Source organism: Sciurus carolinensis, chromosome 1 (assembly GCF_902686445.1).
Source record: "Sciurus carolinensis chromosome 1, mSciCar1.2, whole genome shotgun sequence".
NCBI classification, from domain to species: Eukaryota; Metazoa; Chordata; class Mammalia; order Rodentia; family Sciuridae; genus Sciurus; species Sciurus carolinensis.
In genome coordinates, this window is record NC_062213.1 from 169,313,753 (window position 1) to 169,331,588 (window position 17,836).

The 17,836-nt window shown below is 33.5% G+C and overlaps 1 protein-coding gene across 1 annotated transcript in view; it reads left to right on the forward strand.

The window, feature by feature from the left end:
• Nucleotides 1-17,836, forward strand: part of Faf1 (Fas associated factor 1) — a 459,649-nt gene that overhangs the window by 159,798 nt on the left and 282,015 nt on the right. The window contains exons 5-6 of the mRNA XM_047554623.1: nt 12,338-12,429; nt 17,367-17,458. Of these exons, the coding sequence (XP_047410579.1) occupies nt 12,338-12,429; nt 17,367-17,458 (184 nt within the window). The remainder of the gene's footprint in view (nt 1-12,337; nt 12,430-17,366; nt 17,459-17,836) is intronic.

Below are 17,836 nucleotides of genomic sequence, written 5' to 3' on the forward strand. Positions count from 1 at the left end.
CCTGTTCATTCAAAACTAGAATATTCTACTAAAAGGGTTTTTTTTGGGGGGGGGTGGTTGGCTACTGGGGATTGAACTCAGGGGTACTCAACCAATGAGCCACATCCCCAGCCCTATTTTGTATTTTTGAGACAGGGTCTCCCTGAGTTGCTTAGTGCCTTGCTGTTGCTTAGGCTGGTTTTGAACTCGTGATCCTACTGTCTCAGTCTCCATGCGCCACCATTCCCAGCTAAAAGGTTGTTTTTAAAAACAAAAAGCAAAGCTTTTGATCTAGCTATACCTCTCCTGCTATCTAGCCAAAAGAAGGACAACCTATTTTAGAGATACAGACTTCCCATAAAGCAACACAATTCACACTAGCCCAATTATGGAACTAGCCTAGGTGTCTTATCAATTGATGAATGCCTAAAGAAAATGTGGCATATATATACAATGAAGTTTTATTCAGCTGTAAAGAAGAATGAAATAATTTGTTCTGCAGGGAAATGGATGAAGCTAGAGAGTATTATGCTAAGTGAATTAAGCCAGACTCAGAAAGACTGTGTCAGAGAGAAAAAAGTAAAATAAAAAGGAATTTCATGAAGTTAAAAGGGAGACCATTACAGTAGACAGAGGGGATCAGGACCAGGGAGAGAGAGAAGGACTGGTACTGGGGAGTGAAATTGATCAAATTATGTTAAATGCATGTACATATATGCCACAATGAAACCCATTATTCTCTATAATAATTGTGTAGAAATAAAAATTGCTTAAAAATAAATAAAAAGCAAAGAATTTTACTTCGCAAGAGTTGAATTATCTTTACTAATCTATAGTATTGTTCAGTGAAATGATTTATGGTAATACCTTGGTGCATGTTAACATAAAATCATGTGAATGTAAACTATCCTATTTTCCAATGTAGAGGTAGGCATTTTCATGTAAAATAGAATTAGCATGCCTAATAGTTGGGGGAATAAGTTTTTATGAGTTCTATTTCTAACTGATTAGTTTTTCTGAAATTCCTTAATCTTAGCAAATCATTGAGAAATGTCTTGGCAGTAATTGGTATGAACTATAGAAAATTACAAGAATTTGTACAAAGAAAATTATATTCAGAGCAACATTTAAAATATACATATTATTCTTCAGGATAAATGGTTTCTGGTAATAGCTTGGTTTATATTAGCATTCAGTCATGTGTAAAGTACCTGGAAAATGGACAAAATATTTTAACAACTCTTTATAAGCATTGGAAAATCAGCATCATCAGTTTGTAATCCCTGAGAAACAGAAAACAAGCCAGGTGAACCCTGTAGTTGTCTCTGATTTCTTTCTGGAGGAGGTTTTTATCATGGTTCAGGATAAAGGACCTTAAGCAGAACTGAAGAGTCTTAACTGATTTGAAGACCTAGGACATCTGTAAAATTGAGATCACTGGAATACATATGAAACAGAACTAGAGACGAGAACAATTTCATAAATCTCAATCATGCTTCCTGCAAATCCTTTACTGAATAATAATCTGTGTTTAATTGGGTAAGCTGAACAATTCTTTGAATTCATATGTAGGGCTAAGAGACTGTTAAATTCCTTTTAATAGTCCAGAGAGAAACATAAGGGACAATTAGTCATCACTCCAGAAAGAATATTTTCCATATTAAAACTGAAATATTTAAAAATATTTATTGATTAATTAATAAATAGCAATAATGAACCCGTTACATGTCAATAAAAGTTAAATTTTAAATGAAAAATAATTTTCCAAAACAAAATAGTTTGTGGCAAACTTCAGATTTTTGTCTGTATGGAAAGCAGCTAGCTTCTTATCTCAGCAACTTCCCTCATTCTGTTGCAGTATATAACTTCTGTTGAAGTACTTAAGAAAATACTACTTTAAATAGATGTGTATTTGGAGAAAAGAGAAGTAATTCAATAGACAGGTAATTGTGACATTCTTTTTAAATAATGTACCAAAACTTGGCAAGTGATGGTTTATGTTTAGTTGCAATATAAACTCTGAAACTATTTTAATGAAATTTTAGTGTTATATTAAAATCCATGGAAATATCTTGTATTTCAGTGCAGGATTTTGTAAGATGATTTAATCACTTGGAAAATATTGGTTCACTTCATTATGCATAGCAATCATGTTCATACATGACAGTAATCAAATACATTTGTTAATATCATAATCTCACAAAAAGATTTAAGTATAAGGAAGTTATCAGTCTCATAGTGGCAGGTTCAAATTCAAAAATTGGATTTTAGTTTGAAGATTTAAATTTAGTTAATGAAAACAAATGTTGCAGTTGTTTTCTTTGACATTTTTTTCCCCTAGTACTGAGGATTAAACTCAAGGTCTTGCTCTTATGTTTTCCTTGAATTGACTGGCTCACCTTTGTTCAATTTTGAGAAAATACCTACTCTTAATACCATGGTTAGTTAGTTACTTGTTCAGGTAAGAATGGTATTCTGCCAAAAACCCCCGAGTCCTTTGACTTAAGTCAGTGATTACACTTGAATATATAGCAGAAGTGCATCAGTTTCAAGGAAGCTCAGAAATTTTTTAGCTGTTTTTGAGAATTAGTGCTCTGGATGCACCTGATACAGGCTTATAAAGTAATTTCAGAAGAATCAATCTAATATACAAGAAGTTTAAAATAAATAAGTGCCTGCCAGAATAAACTTCCACACTCTTTAAAGACAAACTACTAAATCCAGACACTCTGTGGTTTTCACAATATCTGCCATTCAACTGGGAAGTAGTAGACACCAGTAGATATAACAAATATTACAACCCCAAGAAAAATTAGAAATAAAAACATGTCCTTTAATAGCAGAGACAGTAGAATTAGCAGATATTAGCAGATGAGGATTTGAAAACAGGTCTTATAAACATGCTTAGCAGTATAAAGGAAATTAATAATTTAATGAGGAAAGTAATGCAGAATATTGGAAAATAACCGAATGAAAAATGTGGACCTGAACAGAAGTTATAAAATTAAAAAGTTACTTGAATAGATTATAGAGATTAACTGGTAAAGAAAATATCAATGAATTAGAAGACATATCAGAAAAACAGTGTGAACTGAAGCACACACAACAAAAATACTGGCATCAGTGGGTAGGGAGGAAAGGGTGGAGCCTGAGTGGCCTGTAAGGGAAACAAAGTGGTATAATGTGTGATTAGAGCCCCAGAAACAAAGTGAACAGTAGAAAAGGCGAAATCTTAAACAAAAAATAGCCCATTACTAGCTAAATCTGAGGAAAACTGAATTCACAGATCTCAGAAAGTTATTTGATGATAAATCAGAACTAAGAAGATAATTTGATTATATCCATGGAATAGAATACTACGTAGTAAGGGAAGTATAGACTATTGTTACATACAACAATGTAGAACAATGTCTGACTATTTAGAAAGAAGTCAAACTTAAAACCATATCAAATCACATTATAATCAAATTGCTGAAAATCAGTAGTAATGTAGTCTTTAAAAGAACCAGGAAATGGGTGGGTGGATACATATTCCACAAAGGGAAGATCTCAGAAATGTTAATTTGGAAATTAACCAATATATTTCTAAAAAAAACCCATAGGTGAAAGAACAACTCACAAGAGAAATTAGAAAATATTTTGATCTTAATGATAATTGTTTGATGTCAACAAATTGGTATTAAGAGGGAAACTTAAGAACTTTTAAGTTCGAATGATTAATTATAAGAGAATAAAGTTATAAAAGCAATGATCGATGTTTCCACCAAGAAGTAGCTTAAGGCAAAGACAGAAAAACAGGAATCAGATTTACCCTCACTCCTAAAATAACTTAAAACACCACCCCAAAGGCTTATGGGAACAAGGCTGGGGATAGTGTCTGTTCCCATCAGCTAGTTTAGAAAACCTCACAATCCATGGGGCTTTGGATAGACTACTCAAAAGGGTCTTGCATTCAGTATTGGTGACTAATTAGCCTTAGATATACTAATTTGGTGGGACTGACTAACAAATGTTAAAAACCAAATACAAAATGTTTGAACTGTGTCCAAGTGACTTACTTGCATCATAGAAGAAAGCTCAAGAATACACACACCACAAACACACAGACACATACACAGTGGAATATTACTCAGCCATAAAGACGAATAATAGTATGGCATTTATTGCAGATAAATGGATGGAATTGGAGAATATCATGCTAAGTGAAATAAGCCAGTTCCAAAAAACCAAAGGCCGAATGTTTTCCCTGGTAAGTGGATGATGATATATAATGGGAGTGGAGGGCCGTGAGAGAAGAATGGAGGAACTTTAGATTATGTAGAGGGAAATGAGATGGAGGTGGGGTATGAAAAATGGTGGAATGAGACAGACATCATTACCCTATGAACATGTATAATTACACAAATGGTATGAATCTACATCGTGTACAACCATAGAAATGAAATGATGTACCCCATTTTTATATAATGAACCAAAAAGCAGAAAAAAGAATATATATACATATGCATATGTGTATATATATATATATGAATAGAAAAATCCAGCACCCCAAAGAGAGAACGTTCAGTGTTAAGCATGCAATAAAACATCACTAGACATAAAAATGCAGGAAAATCTGGCTCATACTGAGATAAATCAATCAAAACCAACACAGAGCTAACACATATGTTATTAAATAATGTTACTAACTAGAACAATTATAATTTTATTACTCTTGGGTTCAGAAAGAGAGGAAAGATTTAAAATAAGTCCTTGGAAATGTACAAATGACCCAAATTGAACTTCATAGAGATGAAGACTACGATGTTTCAGATGACAGATATACCAGATATTTGTAATAGGTGATCAGAAATTGAAGAAAAGATTAGTGAACTAAAAGGCTTACAAAAGAAACCACTCTGGAAAAAAGTTAGTAGTTTCTTAGAGAGTTTAAAATACACTGGCCATTTCTCTCCTAGGTACTTAGCCAAGAATAATGAAAGCATATGTTCATCAGAGACTTGTATATTATTGTTCATAGCAACATTACCTGTTATAGCCCCAAGCCAGAAACAACCCCATATATTCATAAACCAACAAATAGATAATATGATTTCCATCCATACAATAGAATACTACTTAGTAATGAAAGTATAGGACTGTTGTTACATGCAACACTGTAGAGCAATCTCAGACAATTTATTTTGAAAGAAGCTGAATTTAAAAGAGGACATTCAGCAAATTCCATCTATATAAAATTCTAGAAAATTCAAACTAATCTACTCTAGAAATAAACTCTGTGTTTCCTTGGGGAGTAGGTGGAGGTTAGTGTCGAGGAATTACCAAGAGGCATAAGGAAACCTTTGGGGTGGTGGTGGATAAGTTCATAACCTTAATTGTGGTGGTTTATTGTTGGATACGCTTGTCAAAATTTATCAAATTCTTGATTAAATATATGCAGTTTATTTTATGTCAACCTTAACTTCACAAAGCTGTTAAGAAATTTAAAGAAGAAGAGCAAATCAAACCCAAAGTATCTACAGAGGAAAAAAGAACAGAAGTCAATAAGTAGAAAATGGTTAAATATTAGAGAAAATGAGCAAAACTTAAAACTTTGAGAAGATTAATAAAAGTCAGTGATTCTCTTGCTAGGAAGAACAAGAACAAAAGAGAAAGTATAAGTTATTCGCATTGGGAATGAAAGTTGTGCCCATAAATATTAACACGTGCACAGTATTTAGTGTCTCCCCCACCCCCCATTATCATCATCTTCATCTCATCTAGTGCTTTGAGCATGCTGGGCAAGTGCTTTCTCACTGGGCTACATCTCCAGCCCCCATAAAGCAATATTAAGAAGAAACTTATAGCAAAATTTAAAGATGCATGAAACTTTAAAGAGTTAGAAAAATTATTTTTAAGTGTATAGGTTACTGCACTTATAAAAGAAAAAGTAAAATATCCGTGTAGTTGTAAATCAGATATATAAATTGAATCTAAAACCCCAAGCTGAGATGGTATCTCTGGTGAATTCTATCTAATATTTAAGGAAGAAATCTTATCAGTCCTTGAAAAAACAGAGATAGATGAAACATTTTATAATTTACTTTATGAGGCCAGCATTACCCTAATACCTAAACTGGACAAAGATATTACAGGAAAAAAATATTCTTACAACCACAGAGGCAGAAATCCTTTACAAAATATTTGCAAATTGAATCCAGTAAAATATAATTAAGTGCATGCATCTTGAAGTAGGCTTTGTTTCAGAAATGAAAGACTTCATTAACAGGTTATATAACCCATCACTATAATTTTCCATATTAGTATAATAACGGGAAAATCATTTGATCATTTCAGTATATGAAAAAAAGCATTTGAGAATATTCAATACCCATTTCATGTTAAAAAATAAAACCAAAGTAGGAGCAAAATAAGAATCGAAGGGAACTTTGTCAACTAATAAAGTGTGGTGTTCAAGAACATGCATATAATACTTTACAAGGAGAGACCAAATGCGTTGCTCCTAAGATCAAGAGCAGTGATAGGTCCACTGATAACACTATTTAGTACTTTATAAAAATGATATGCAGATAGGCAGTAAACACAAGAAGATGCTCAGTGGCATTAATGATTAATAGGAAATACAAATTGAAATCGCAATGAGAAACCACTTTACACCTGTTGGAATAGCTAAAATTAAAAAGACTAAACATTTCAATTGTTGTTAGAGATAGGAAACAAATGGAACTTTGGTAAATGTAAGATGGTTGAGTCACTTTGAAAAACAGTTTGGTAGGTTTTTAAATGAGGTTAAACAGATTTCTGTCGAGTAATTCTATTCTTAAGTATTAAGAGAAATCACACATATTCACAGTAATGTCATTGTAGCTTTTATTTATAATATGGGAAAACAAAATCAGCCCAAATATTAATCAACCAGTGGATAGGTAAACAAGTGTAATATGTTCACATATATGGTTTGTTACTTTGTAGTAAATTTCCCAATCTAGTGAATTTGAAAGATGACATGTGTTGTCTCATAGTCAGGAATCATGGTATAAATAGTATCTTATGGGCTGTAATCATCATGCAGTCTTAAGGCTCCACTGAGGAAAGAACTACTTCTGAGATCACTTGTGGTAGTGGGCGGGATTAATCTCCTTGTGGGCTTTTGAACTGGAGGCCTCAGAAAGAGAAGTAAGTCCTAGTATTTTGTGATCTGACTTCTGAGATGATATCACCTTTATTCTTTTTAAACAATTTTGTTCTTTTTAGATATATATGACAGTAGAGTATATTTTGACATGTTATATATACACGAAGTATAACTTATCCTAATTAGGAGCCCATTCTTGTGGGTCATACATGATATGGAATGTCACTGGTCATGTATTCATATATGAACATAGGAAGCTTATGTCTGATTCATTCTACTTTTCTTTTTCTGTCCCCCCTCCCTTCCCTTCATTCCCCTGTGTCTAATTCAGTGAATTTCTACCCCACCCCCCTATTGTATGTTAGTATCCACATATCAGAGAGAATATTCAGCCTTTGGTTTTTTGGGGACTGACTTATTTCACTTAGCATGATCATCTCTAGTTCCATCCATTTACTGGCAAATGCTATAATTTCATTCTTCTTTTTGGTTGAGTAATATTCCATTGTGTGTGTGTGTGTGTGTGTGTGTGTGTGTGTGTGTATGTGTAAAACATTTTCTTTATCCATTCATCTGTTGAAGGGCACTAGGTTGTTTCATAGCTTAGCTATCGTGAATTGAGCTGCTACAAACATTGATGTGACTGTGTCAGTGTAGTATGCCAATTTTAAGTCCTTTGGTTGTGTGCCGAGAAGTGGAATAACTGGGTCAAATGGTGGTTCCATTCCAAGTTTTCTGAGCAGTCTCCATACTGCTTTCCAGAGTGGCTGCATCAATTTGTAACCCCATCAGCAATGTATGAGTGTACCTTTTTCCTCACATTCTTGCCAGCATTTATTATTACTTGTATTCTTGATAATTGCCATTCTGACTGGAGTGAGATGGGATTCTAGTTTTAATTTTCATTTCTCTAATTATTAGAGGTGTTGAACATTGTTTCATATATTTGTTGACCATTCTAGAAACAAATACTTAGGCACAGCTACCCTCAAGGAGATAATAAAGGGCAATAGGAGGTGGGATAATTTGAAGCCGTTTCAGAAGCTGTCACACCATGTTAAGGAATAATATTCAGCAATGAAAAGGAGCTATATATTGGTATATATAGTAGCATGGATGAACAACATGAAAACAAAAAAGAGAACAGGCAAACTAATTTTTAGGATGAAAAATGAGGATCAGTGGTTGTTATGGAGGCAGATTTTTTTTTCAAAATGGTATAAGTAGGCTTTTTGTGTTACAGGAAATGTTATTTATCTTGATTATGTAATAGTTGCAACAGTGTAAATACTGTTAAATCTCACCTCAAAAATTACAAGAAATTTTATTATGTGTAAATTATAATTCAAGTAAGTTTTTTAAAATTTATTTTAACTGACATATAAAACATAGAAATGTACATTAGAGGATACTAATGTGACATTATTGGAGTACCAAGTGATATTTTCATACATGTAAATATTGTATAATGTTTAAATCAGGTTAAACATATCTATCTCCTCAAATATTCATCATTTCTGGTTTTAAAAAAAAACTTTTTCAAGTCCTTTCTTCTAGCACTTTGAAATATACAGTACAGTAGCAAACCAGACTTCTTGCTCCTGTTTCTTAGTACTCATTAATCAACCTTTCACCTTCCTCTCCTTCTTCCCTACCCTTAGTCTGGTAACCACCATTGCACTTTCAACATCTATGAACTTCTGTGAAATTTTGTAGATTCCACATTTAAGTGAAATCATGTGGTACTTTTCTTTCTCTGCCTTGCTTATTTCACTTAACTTTATGAGCTCTGTTTTTCTTTCATGTTGTAGCATGAATTTGGTTGTTTTCATGACTGAATAATATTCCATTGTGTACATATACTGCGTTTTAAAAAAATCTACTCTTTAGCTGATGGACACTTAGGTTATTTTCATTTCTTGGCTATTGTGCACAGTGCTGCAGTGAACATGGAGTACATAAGTCTCTGGCATACTGATTTCACTGGGATATATACCCAGTAGTGGAATTGCTGGGTCATATAGTAGTTCTATTTTTAATTTTTGAGGCACCTCAATTTTTTAAAAAAGTAAGCTATTGGATTCAGTGGTCTGTTCTTGATGACACTGACCTATCTTGACAATTGTTCAAATAACATGGAGGGTGTGGTGTACTGTAGTGGCAGTGCCATTTTGTGGTAAGCTTTTTGGAATTAGGCAGATCCAAGTAGGAGTGAGACTTGCTGTATTATAGCATTTCTCTGCTCTAACTTGTTTTGGATATCCTAAAAACAATAACCAGGTTATTGAGAACCTATACTGACAATTTCCATGCTAGAAATGTAATGTGTATGTTACCTCATGAGTTGTAATAATGATACAACTCAAATAAACCTAGATTTATTGAGTTCCCTAGAATGTATTGTGCACTTTGCACAATATTTTTAGTGACTTATGTTATTTAGTATCCACAGTAACCCATTGATTTTTTTTTTTTTTTTTTTTGGTACCATAGAGGAAGGAATTGAGGTGACTAGAGAATAATTTTTAAAACGTGAGGAACTCAGATTGCTGTCATAATTTTGGTTTTGTCTTTTTGGGGGTTGGGTATAGGAATTGTTTTTTGTCTTTTTTCCTTAAAATAAATATGTGTTACTTTTATTTTTAATGAGAAATATACTATAGAGTTTCTCCAGTGCAAATTTAAAAGACTTCAATTTTTCTTTTTAATATTTCTTTGTAATTAATATAAATGTACATATGGCATGGTAATTTGACACATGTATATAGTTATAATAGTCAAATCAGGATAATTAGCATTTCTATTCCTTAAAAAATTTATTCTTTGTTTTTGGAGCCTTCAAACTTCTCTCTTTCCGTTCTTCATAAAATATATAAGTTGTTGTAAACTGTAGTCACCCAGCTGTGCTGTAGAAAATTAGAACTTCTCCTAATTACAATGAAGATGCAGACTAAACAATGGAGAAAATATTTAGAAACTTTAATAAGATTTGGAAAAATATTTGATAAGATTACTATCCACAATATATAAAGAACTAAAAAACCTTAACAACAACAACAAACCCAATAATCTGATTTTAAAAATGTCAAATAGTTGGTCACAGTAGCATAAGCTGTGATTCCAGTGATTCAAGGAGGCCGAGACAGGAGAATGGCAAATTCCAGGCCGACCTCAGCAATTAGCAACACCAAAAAGCAACTTAGCCACACCTTGTCTCAAAAAATTAAAAGGACTGAGGATGTAGCTCAAATGTAAAGCCCCCTTGGGTTCAGTTCCCACACGTGTGTACATGCCAGTGTAGTGGTGCATACCTGTACTCCTAGCTACCTGGGAGGCTGAGGCAAGAGGATCTTTTGAACCCAGTGTTCAAGTCATCCTGGACAACATAGCTAGACCCTCATCTTAAAAAAAAAGAAAAAATTATTAGAGGATGAAAAAAGTAGCAGTGAGGGGGAGGATAAAAGATTAAATAATTGGCTTTGTGTTTTATTCCTTTTGTGGAACAAAAGGCTATTTTTTTGTCTATGTGTGTGTCATATATTATTCAGGCTTTCTGCAAAGAGTAACAGACTTTAAGCTAAAACTTTTTGATTTTTTCCCCCAAGATTATAAGAAGGAAGTGTCAGGTGGAGATATGTTTCTAAGAGGAAAGCACTGAGCAGATTTTTGCAAATGCATATGCTCAGTTCTAGACAGGCACAGCCCCGGAAATACCAGCCTTAGCCATGAAGGGAAGGGCAATATTTATATGTCTTTGGTATAAAAAGTAAAGTTTACCTTTTTATTGTTTCCATAAAGAGAATGATACTTTCTTTGTCAGCAGTGACATTTTTGTTTTGTTTTTTAATGGACACGATACCTTTATTTTATTTATTTACTTTTTTTAAAGAAAAGATTTGGAAAAAGGATTGAACCCAGTGCCTCACACATGCTAAGTGAACACTCTACTACTGAGCCACAACCTTAGCCCCACAGTGACATTTTTGAATGCCAAGGTTGGCTAAAGTTTGTTCTACAGATATAATGTTGAACCAGAATTGTTTTTATGATGACTAGTCACTGTCAAAGTGTCCAGATAGGAACTTTCTTTTGGAAAGTAAAAGTTGTCACTGAGGCTATGAATCTTTGAGTTGTAACACTGCCTACTTCAGAAGCTATGTTGCTAAAGAACTTGTGTAGCTTAAGTTTCTTTCTCCTCCTTTTCCTTTAATAGCATGAAATTATTTTTTCTCTTTAAATATATAACACAATAAGATTTTTTGTTATTTATAAATGCAATTGAATTACTTTTATTCTAATATTATAGACCAGCAACAATCCAATATAAGCAGATATATGACAGATGTTCACATTTTGATTCAATTACCTGTTTCAAATAGTATAGTATAAGAGATCATTTAATTAATTCATAAGTAGATGTGATTTGTGAAAAATGATTTCTGAAGAAATGGAAAAATTGTTCTTCCTCACTATTTCTCATTAGTATCTTGTTCTTTTTTTTTTTTTTTAAACCTTTCAGTTTCTCGTCTTCACTGAATAGAGTTTCCTTGCCTGTTTTGGTGTGGCTATCCTGCAGACTGGGTTTAAGTTTCATCTCTAGTATTTCCTTCCTCTCTATAATTCTTTTGCTTATCTCTTCAATAAAATTGTAGATCATATACATTGGCTTTATTTTATCAGTTATTTAAAGGGATATTATCTCCTTTCATCCTAATAATCCTTGAGTAGATGAGATAGATGATATTCTTTTCCATTTTATAGAAGCAGAAATAAGAGCAAACAAGTTGTTTAATTTTCCGCAAATAAAATTTCAATATATATTTTCCTTTCAAAACCGGCTTTTCCTGTACTATTATGCCTTAGAATTTATACTTTACGTGCCACTCCTACTATATGCTGAGCACATGATAGATATTGTCAGTTGATTGGCTTCTTTGTTCAAACCCCCAGTCACTGATATCTCTTTTTTTTAGAAGCCTTTTATACAAATTAGTACATAAATTAATTAATTAATTAAGTATGGGATCTTGTCATAATGTTGAAGCCTGAATTCTTCAAAGGGGCACTAAGTTTGAAGTTTGGACTAACTAATTTTAAAAAATATCGTTCATCAGACAAATGTCATTGTACACTGTATGCAAATATTAATGCCTAGTCCTGTTATAGACATATGTTGGCAGTGTTATTTTGTTGGTAATCTTTGGTCTCTTCTTATTTATACAGGAGAAATTAAACAGATTCTAGAAAATGAACTGCAGATTCCTGTGTCTAAAATGCTGTTAAAAGGCTGGAAAACTGGAGATGTGGAGGACAGTGTGAGTCTCTTTTCTTGTTTTTTTGTCATTTAGTACTGGGGATTGAACCCAGGGGCCCTTTACCACTGAGCTATATATCTCCAACCCTTTTTATTTTGAGACAGGGTCACTAAGTTGCTTAGGGCCTCATTAAGTTGCTGAGGCTGGCCTTGGACTTGTAATACTCCTATCTCAGTTCGTGGTAACTAGGATTATAGGCATGCACCACCAGGCCCTGCCAGTGTGAATTTCTTAATTGCCTAGAAAGAAAATTAATTTACACAATTGACTAACTTGTATATGAAATTCGATTTTAATTAATATTCTTACATATGTCAGAAATAGGTTTGGTGATAGTAATTTTGTTTAAGTAATCCATAGTGATTGTCAAGCTAAAGTCTTTTCATGCTAAACCAAAAATAGTTTTTAAATGAGTTAGGCATGTAAATGAAAATATTATGTGGCATGTTTTTTCTAAGTATTTTATAGAAGTTTGGCACTCTTTTTTTGAAAGTGTCTATCTTTTTCTCAACCTTCTTAGGGTGTCAGTGAGTGCTCTGGAATAATAATTTATTGAACAATTACTTACTGACCTGAAAGAAGTCACACACAATGTATACATTTTTGCAAGTGTTAATTATGGAACAAAGATAATAATGGGAAACTTTTAAAACTTGGAAAATTTAAATGATAGAATATTTCTTTGTTTACTTGGATAGTGACAGGTGAGTGGAATGAATTATATTTTAAGAATCTGTAGAAAATGTAAGTTTCAGATAATAGTTGCTGTTCTTAGGGATACAGTAACAGCTTTGGGTACAAAATATTTTGCACACTGTATTTTTATAGAAAGAGTGAGAAAGTAGGGAAAGAAATGAGTTAAACCTTAAGTTGTAAATGTTTGAGGTAGAAATAATTTATTGACTCTTTCCATACTGTTACTGAGTCTATAGTTTTACAACCAGGCATAATTTAGAATCTGCAATTTTTTGTTCAATTCTTTGTGAATAGCTTCTGATTGTCATTGTGCTTTTAAGTCATATGTGAGTTCTTGTGATATATGGAGAAGTTTTGAGTATTTCAGTGAGATACAGGAATTTCACGTAGGCAAATTATAAGTTTAGATACAAGTTAGTGATGTATTGTATTGGGAGTCAGCAAACTTTTTCTGTACAAAACTACCATAATAGATATTTTAGGCTTTGAGGGCCTTAAAGTCTCTTTTGCAGCTGTTTTATTTCACTCTTTTTAAGAAAGAGTGAAAGCAGCCATAGATAATATGTGAAAGAGCAAGCATAATTCTATTCCAGTGTAACTTTATTTATGGACAAAATATTTGAATTTTATGTAATTTCATGTCATGAAAATATGCTTCTTTTGATATTTTTCCTCCTAACCAAAATGTGAAAATCATTCTTTCCAAAATAGGCAAACAGGCCAAATTTGTCTCATGGTAGTTTGCTGACCCCTGGTGCTAAGTGGTTTTTCTGTTTTTCTAATGCTAGGGATCACAGAGGAGCCTCATACATGATAGACAAGTGCTGTACCATTGAACTACACCCCAAGCCCCTGACTGTTCTAATTCATACATGGATTTGTAAAAAAAGAGAGGCATATTAACTAATAATCTTGACAGAAATAAGTAGAACACCAAAATGAAGTCATTTATATAGATGCATTATTTATTTATTTCTTATTTAATAACTTGTGAGTATGAAAAAGTCTTGGATGAAATTTTAGTTTTTAAAGAGAAGGGCCATCTCTCTCCCACCCCCACCCCCACCTGCCTCCAATGGTGTCTTGCTATGTTTCCCAGGCTGACCTCCAACTTGTTATCCTCCTCCCTCAGCCTCACAAGTAGCTAGCATTACAGGTGCATACCACTGTGATGGCTAGAGCAATCATTTTGAAAACGTTCATTATGCTGTGTATTCTAATATTGAATAGAGCCTTTGTTACAAATAATACTTTCAAGCTGGATGCCATGGCACATGCCTGTACCCCTTAATGTTGCTAGGCAATTCTAGTGTAAATCCCTGCTGCTCAGGAGGCTGAAGCAAGAAGATTATAAATGTAAGGCCAGTCTGGGCAACTTAGTAAGACCCTGTCTCAGAATAAAATAAGGTCTGTGTAGCACTCAGTGGTAAAACATCTGTAGATTTAATACCTAGTTGTGCAAAAAGAACAAGTTGTTCTTATTCTCTGCTCAGGTAAGATCATCCTTCCCTAGGAGTCCTTACCCTCGTCTGCAGGGTTAAGAAGTGTTTCTAAACATTCATTCCTTGCTTTCTAGTACTTTAACTTTGTATTATTATCATTTGCTTTCATTTAGTCAGGACTAATTTTATTACACCTTTCCCCCCTGTTAAATGTCAATCACTGCAAGGAATCTGAGTGAGATTCCCAAGTCACTCCTCACTTCAATCTTCATAGTCTCTGTACATCCCACACCCTGTCTCTGTCCTTTTTCCTCTATCATTCCTTAAACCTTTTTGCTATATGCAGAGGTTTGCTGTGGAATGAATTTATCATTAGCATAATTCCTTCTATTGTCAAACTCTTCCCTTGAAGAGAAAGGCCATCCCCCCTGCCCTTCCAATGGGGTCTTGCTATGTTTTCCAGGCTGACCTCCAACTTGTTATCCTCCTCTCTCTTCCCTCAGCCTCATTGTTCCTCGTTTCCTTTTCTAGACCTTTATCTGTCTTTCCTCTGTATAATTTCTTTGACTTTTATACTGCCGGTTAATTTTTTCTACCCTCTTTTCATGTTCATTACATCCATTTTCTCTATTTTTTTACTCTAGATTAAATTTCATGATTAGTAATTATAGCTTTCTTGTGTACAGCCTTAATTCTTGGTAAGTACATGCTTGACTGAAATCCTTACTTTGGTTAAATCCAACTCTCTGTTTTTTCTGTGCCTTATGGGAATATGTAGTTGGAGACAAGCAAAATCGTGCTGATGGTGTATCTTTAAATTCATGCTCATGATCTTTAGAGTACCCCTTAATGTTGCTAGGCAATTCTAGTGTAAATACTTGGTTTATCTGTACACTCCTTCATTTTGACTCTCAGTTGATGACTATGTTCTTTCCTGTAATTTATATCTTTAATTTATATGTCTATCTCAGACATGCATCCTGAATTCCAGATTCCTATATCTGGCCATTTATTTACTTTCTCCATTTGAATGTCTGGTTGACATTTCTAACTTAGTGTGTCTAAAATGTAAGTCTTCATCTCTAGTCTTCTGCATATCTTTTGATGGCAATTCTATCCTTCCAACTTGTTTAGTCTAAAATTTTAGGGTCATTACTGATACCTTTCTCTCATAATCTGTATATACTTTGTAAGAAAATGTTTTAGTACTACTTTCATAATGTATTCAGAATCCACCTGGTTTACCCCACTTCTACTAACTGTCACAGTGACTTAAGCCCCCAAAAGCTTTATCTTAGTTTATTACTTTGACCTGCTCTGTCCTGCTCTCCTCTGCCAACCCCTTTCTTTTCTTCCTTTTCTTTGCTGCCGGTGTAATTCTTTTTAAAGGTGAATCTGATCATGTTACCCCAGTAATTTCCCTCTCATCCAGAGTAAAAAGTCAGACCTTTACATTAGCATAAATACATTAGCACGTTTTCTGTCCTCGTTGCTGTTACTGGATGACCTATCTCCTACCGGTACTTACTTAGTTCCAGTTACATTGGATTCCTTCTTGTTCCTTAAACATTTTGTACTGGCTGTTTCCTTTGCTTGAAATATTCTTTGTCTATATAATCTCAGATTTTTTTCCTTTACCACCTTCAGGTCTTTGCTCAAATGTCTCACATTCTCGAAGTGAGACCAACTAATTTAAATTGCAAAGCTCCTCTATCTCATATTTTTCCTTCCTTGCTTTATCTTTAGTAAAAAAAATATATATATATATATTCCTTTCCGATACTCAGCTATATAGGTTAATCACTTTATTTCTTCCTACTAAAATGTGAACTCTGTAAGATTGGGATTTTATTTTAAGCTAGTTACTGCTATCTTCTGTGGTTAGAGTAATCCTGGCAAACAGGAGGTGAAAAAATAAATATCTATTGAATAAGTTTATGCCTTGAGCTGTAATGTAAAATGTACTTCCTAATGTGTATTGCTAGCCACAACGTATTTCAATAAGTATTTACCATCAAATTGTGAGTTTGAAATGTCTGAGTGTTGTGGCCAAGAAATTTAATCACTTGTGTATTATTTTTTCTATAGTAGGTCTGATGTGGCTCAAGAGAAATTTATTTAATCCAGACAGAGAGATTAACAGGAAAGGTTTCTAGAGTATGAGTACACTGACCTAGGTAACTCTTCCTTACACCTTCATACAAGGTGTAAGCTAAAATCATTAGCTTGAGGTGCTCTCTATTATCTTTTCTAGGTCTAATGTTTTCTGAAAAACCTCCATTGCTAATATTTGCTGTAATGACTCTGGCTTGAGTGCATAATAGTCACAAGCATATACTTCTAGAGTGAAGAAATTAATGAGTCTCAAATGTGTGCTTATTTGTAATTTTTTTTTCTTTTTTTTTTTTTTTTTTGGGGGGGGTGCTGGGGATCGAACCCAGGGCCTTGTGCTATCTCCCCAGCTGTAATTCTTTATGAGCTAAAGAACTTAAATTTTATTTTAATTATAATTTTACTAATTTGTAATATATACAAGAGAAACTTGTATATACCGACTGAGCTATCTCCCCAGCTGTAATTCTTTATGAGCTAAAGAACTTACATTTTATTTTAATTTTATAATTTTACTAATTTGTAATATATACAAGAGAAACTAGGTTATTTGTATTCAGCAGTTTTGTATTACCCAATTTAGGAAATTTTCAAAGGACAAAAAGTCAAACTATACAATTGCTAAATTATCAAGAATTATAAAGAAAATAAATCAACAAATGTTCGTTTTATTTTTTTCTTTTTCAGACGGTCTTAAAATCGCTGCACTTGCCAAAAAACAACAGTCTTTATGTCCTTACACCAGATTTGCCACCACCTTCATCATCTAGTCACACTGGGTAAGGTGTTTGCTTTTCTTGGGAATCCAAAATGAAAAGTTTGATTGTTAAATTGCTTTTAGCTGAATCAGTTTTCAAACTGTCTAGTCTGGATAATTTGTTAGTTTTAGAGGCAGAATCTTCTTATCCAAAGAAAATGTTTAACAAAACTCCAGTATATTAAAAATTGTAATGACTCTTTTCTGGTTGCAGGGGAAGGATTATAGTTAGAGGGAAGAGAAAGAATAAGTGGAGCCCCAAGCTCTCATTGTTGAAGAAGATATCCCTTAAACTGGGCATGGTGGTGCATGCCTATAATCCCATCTATGTGGGTGGGAGGCTGATGCAGGAGGATCCCAGAACTAGCAATTTAGAGAGACCCTGTATCAAAATGAATGG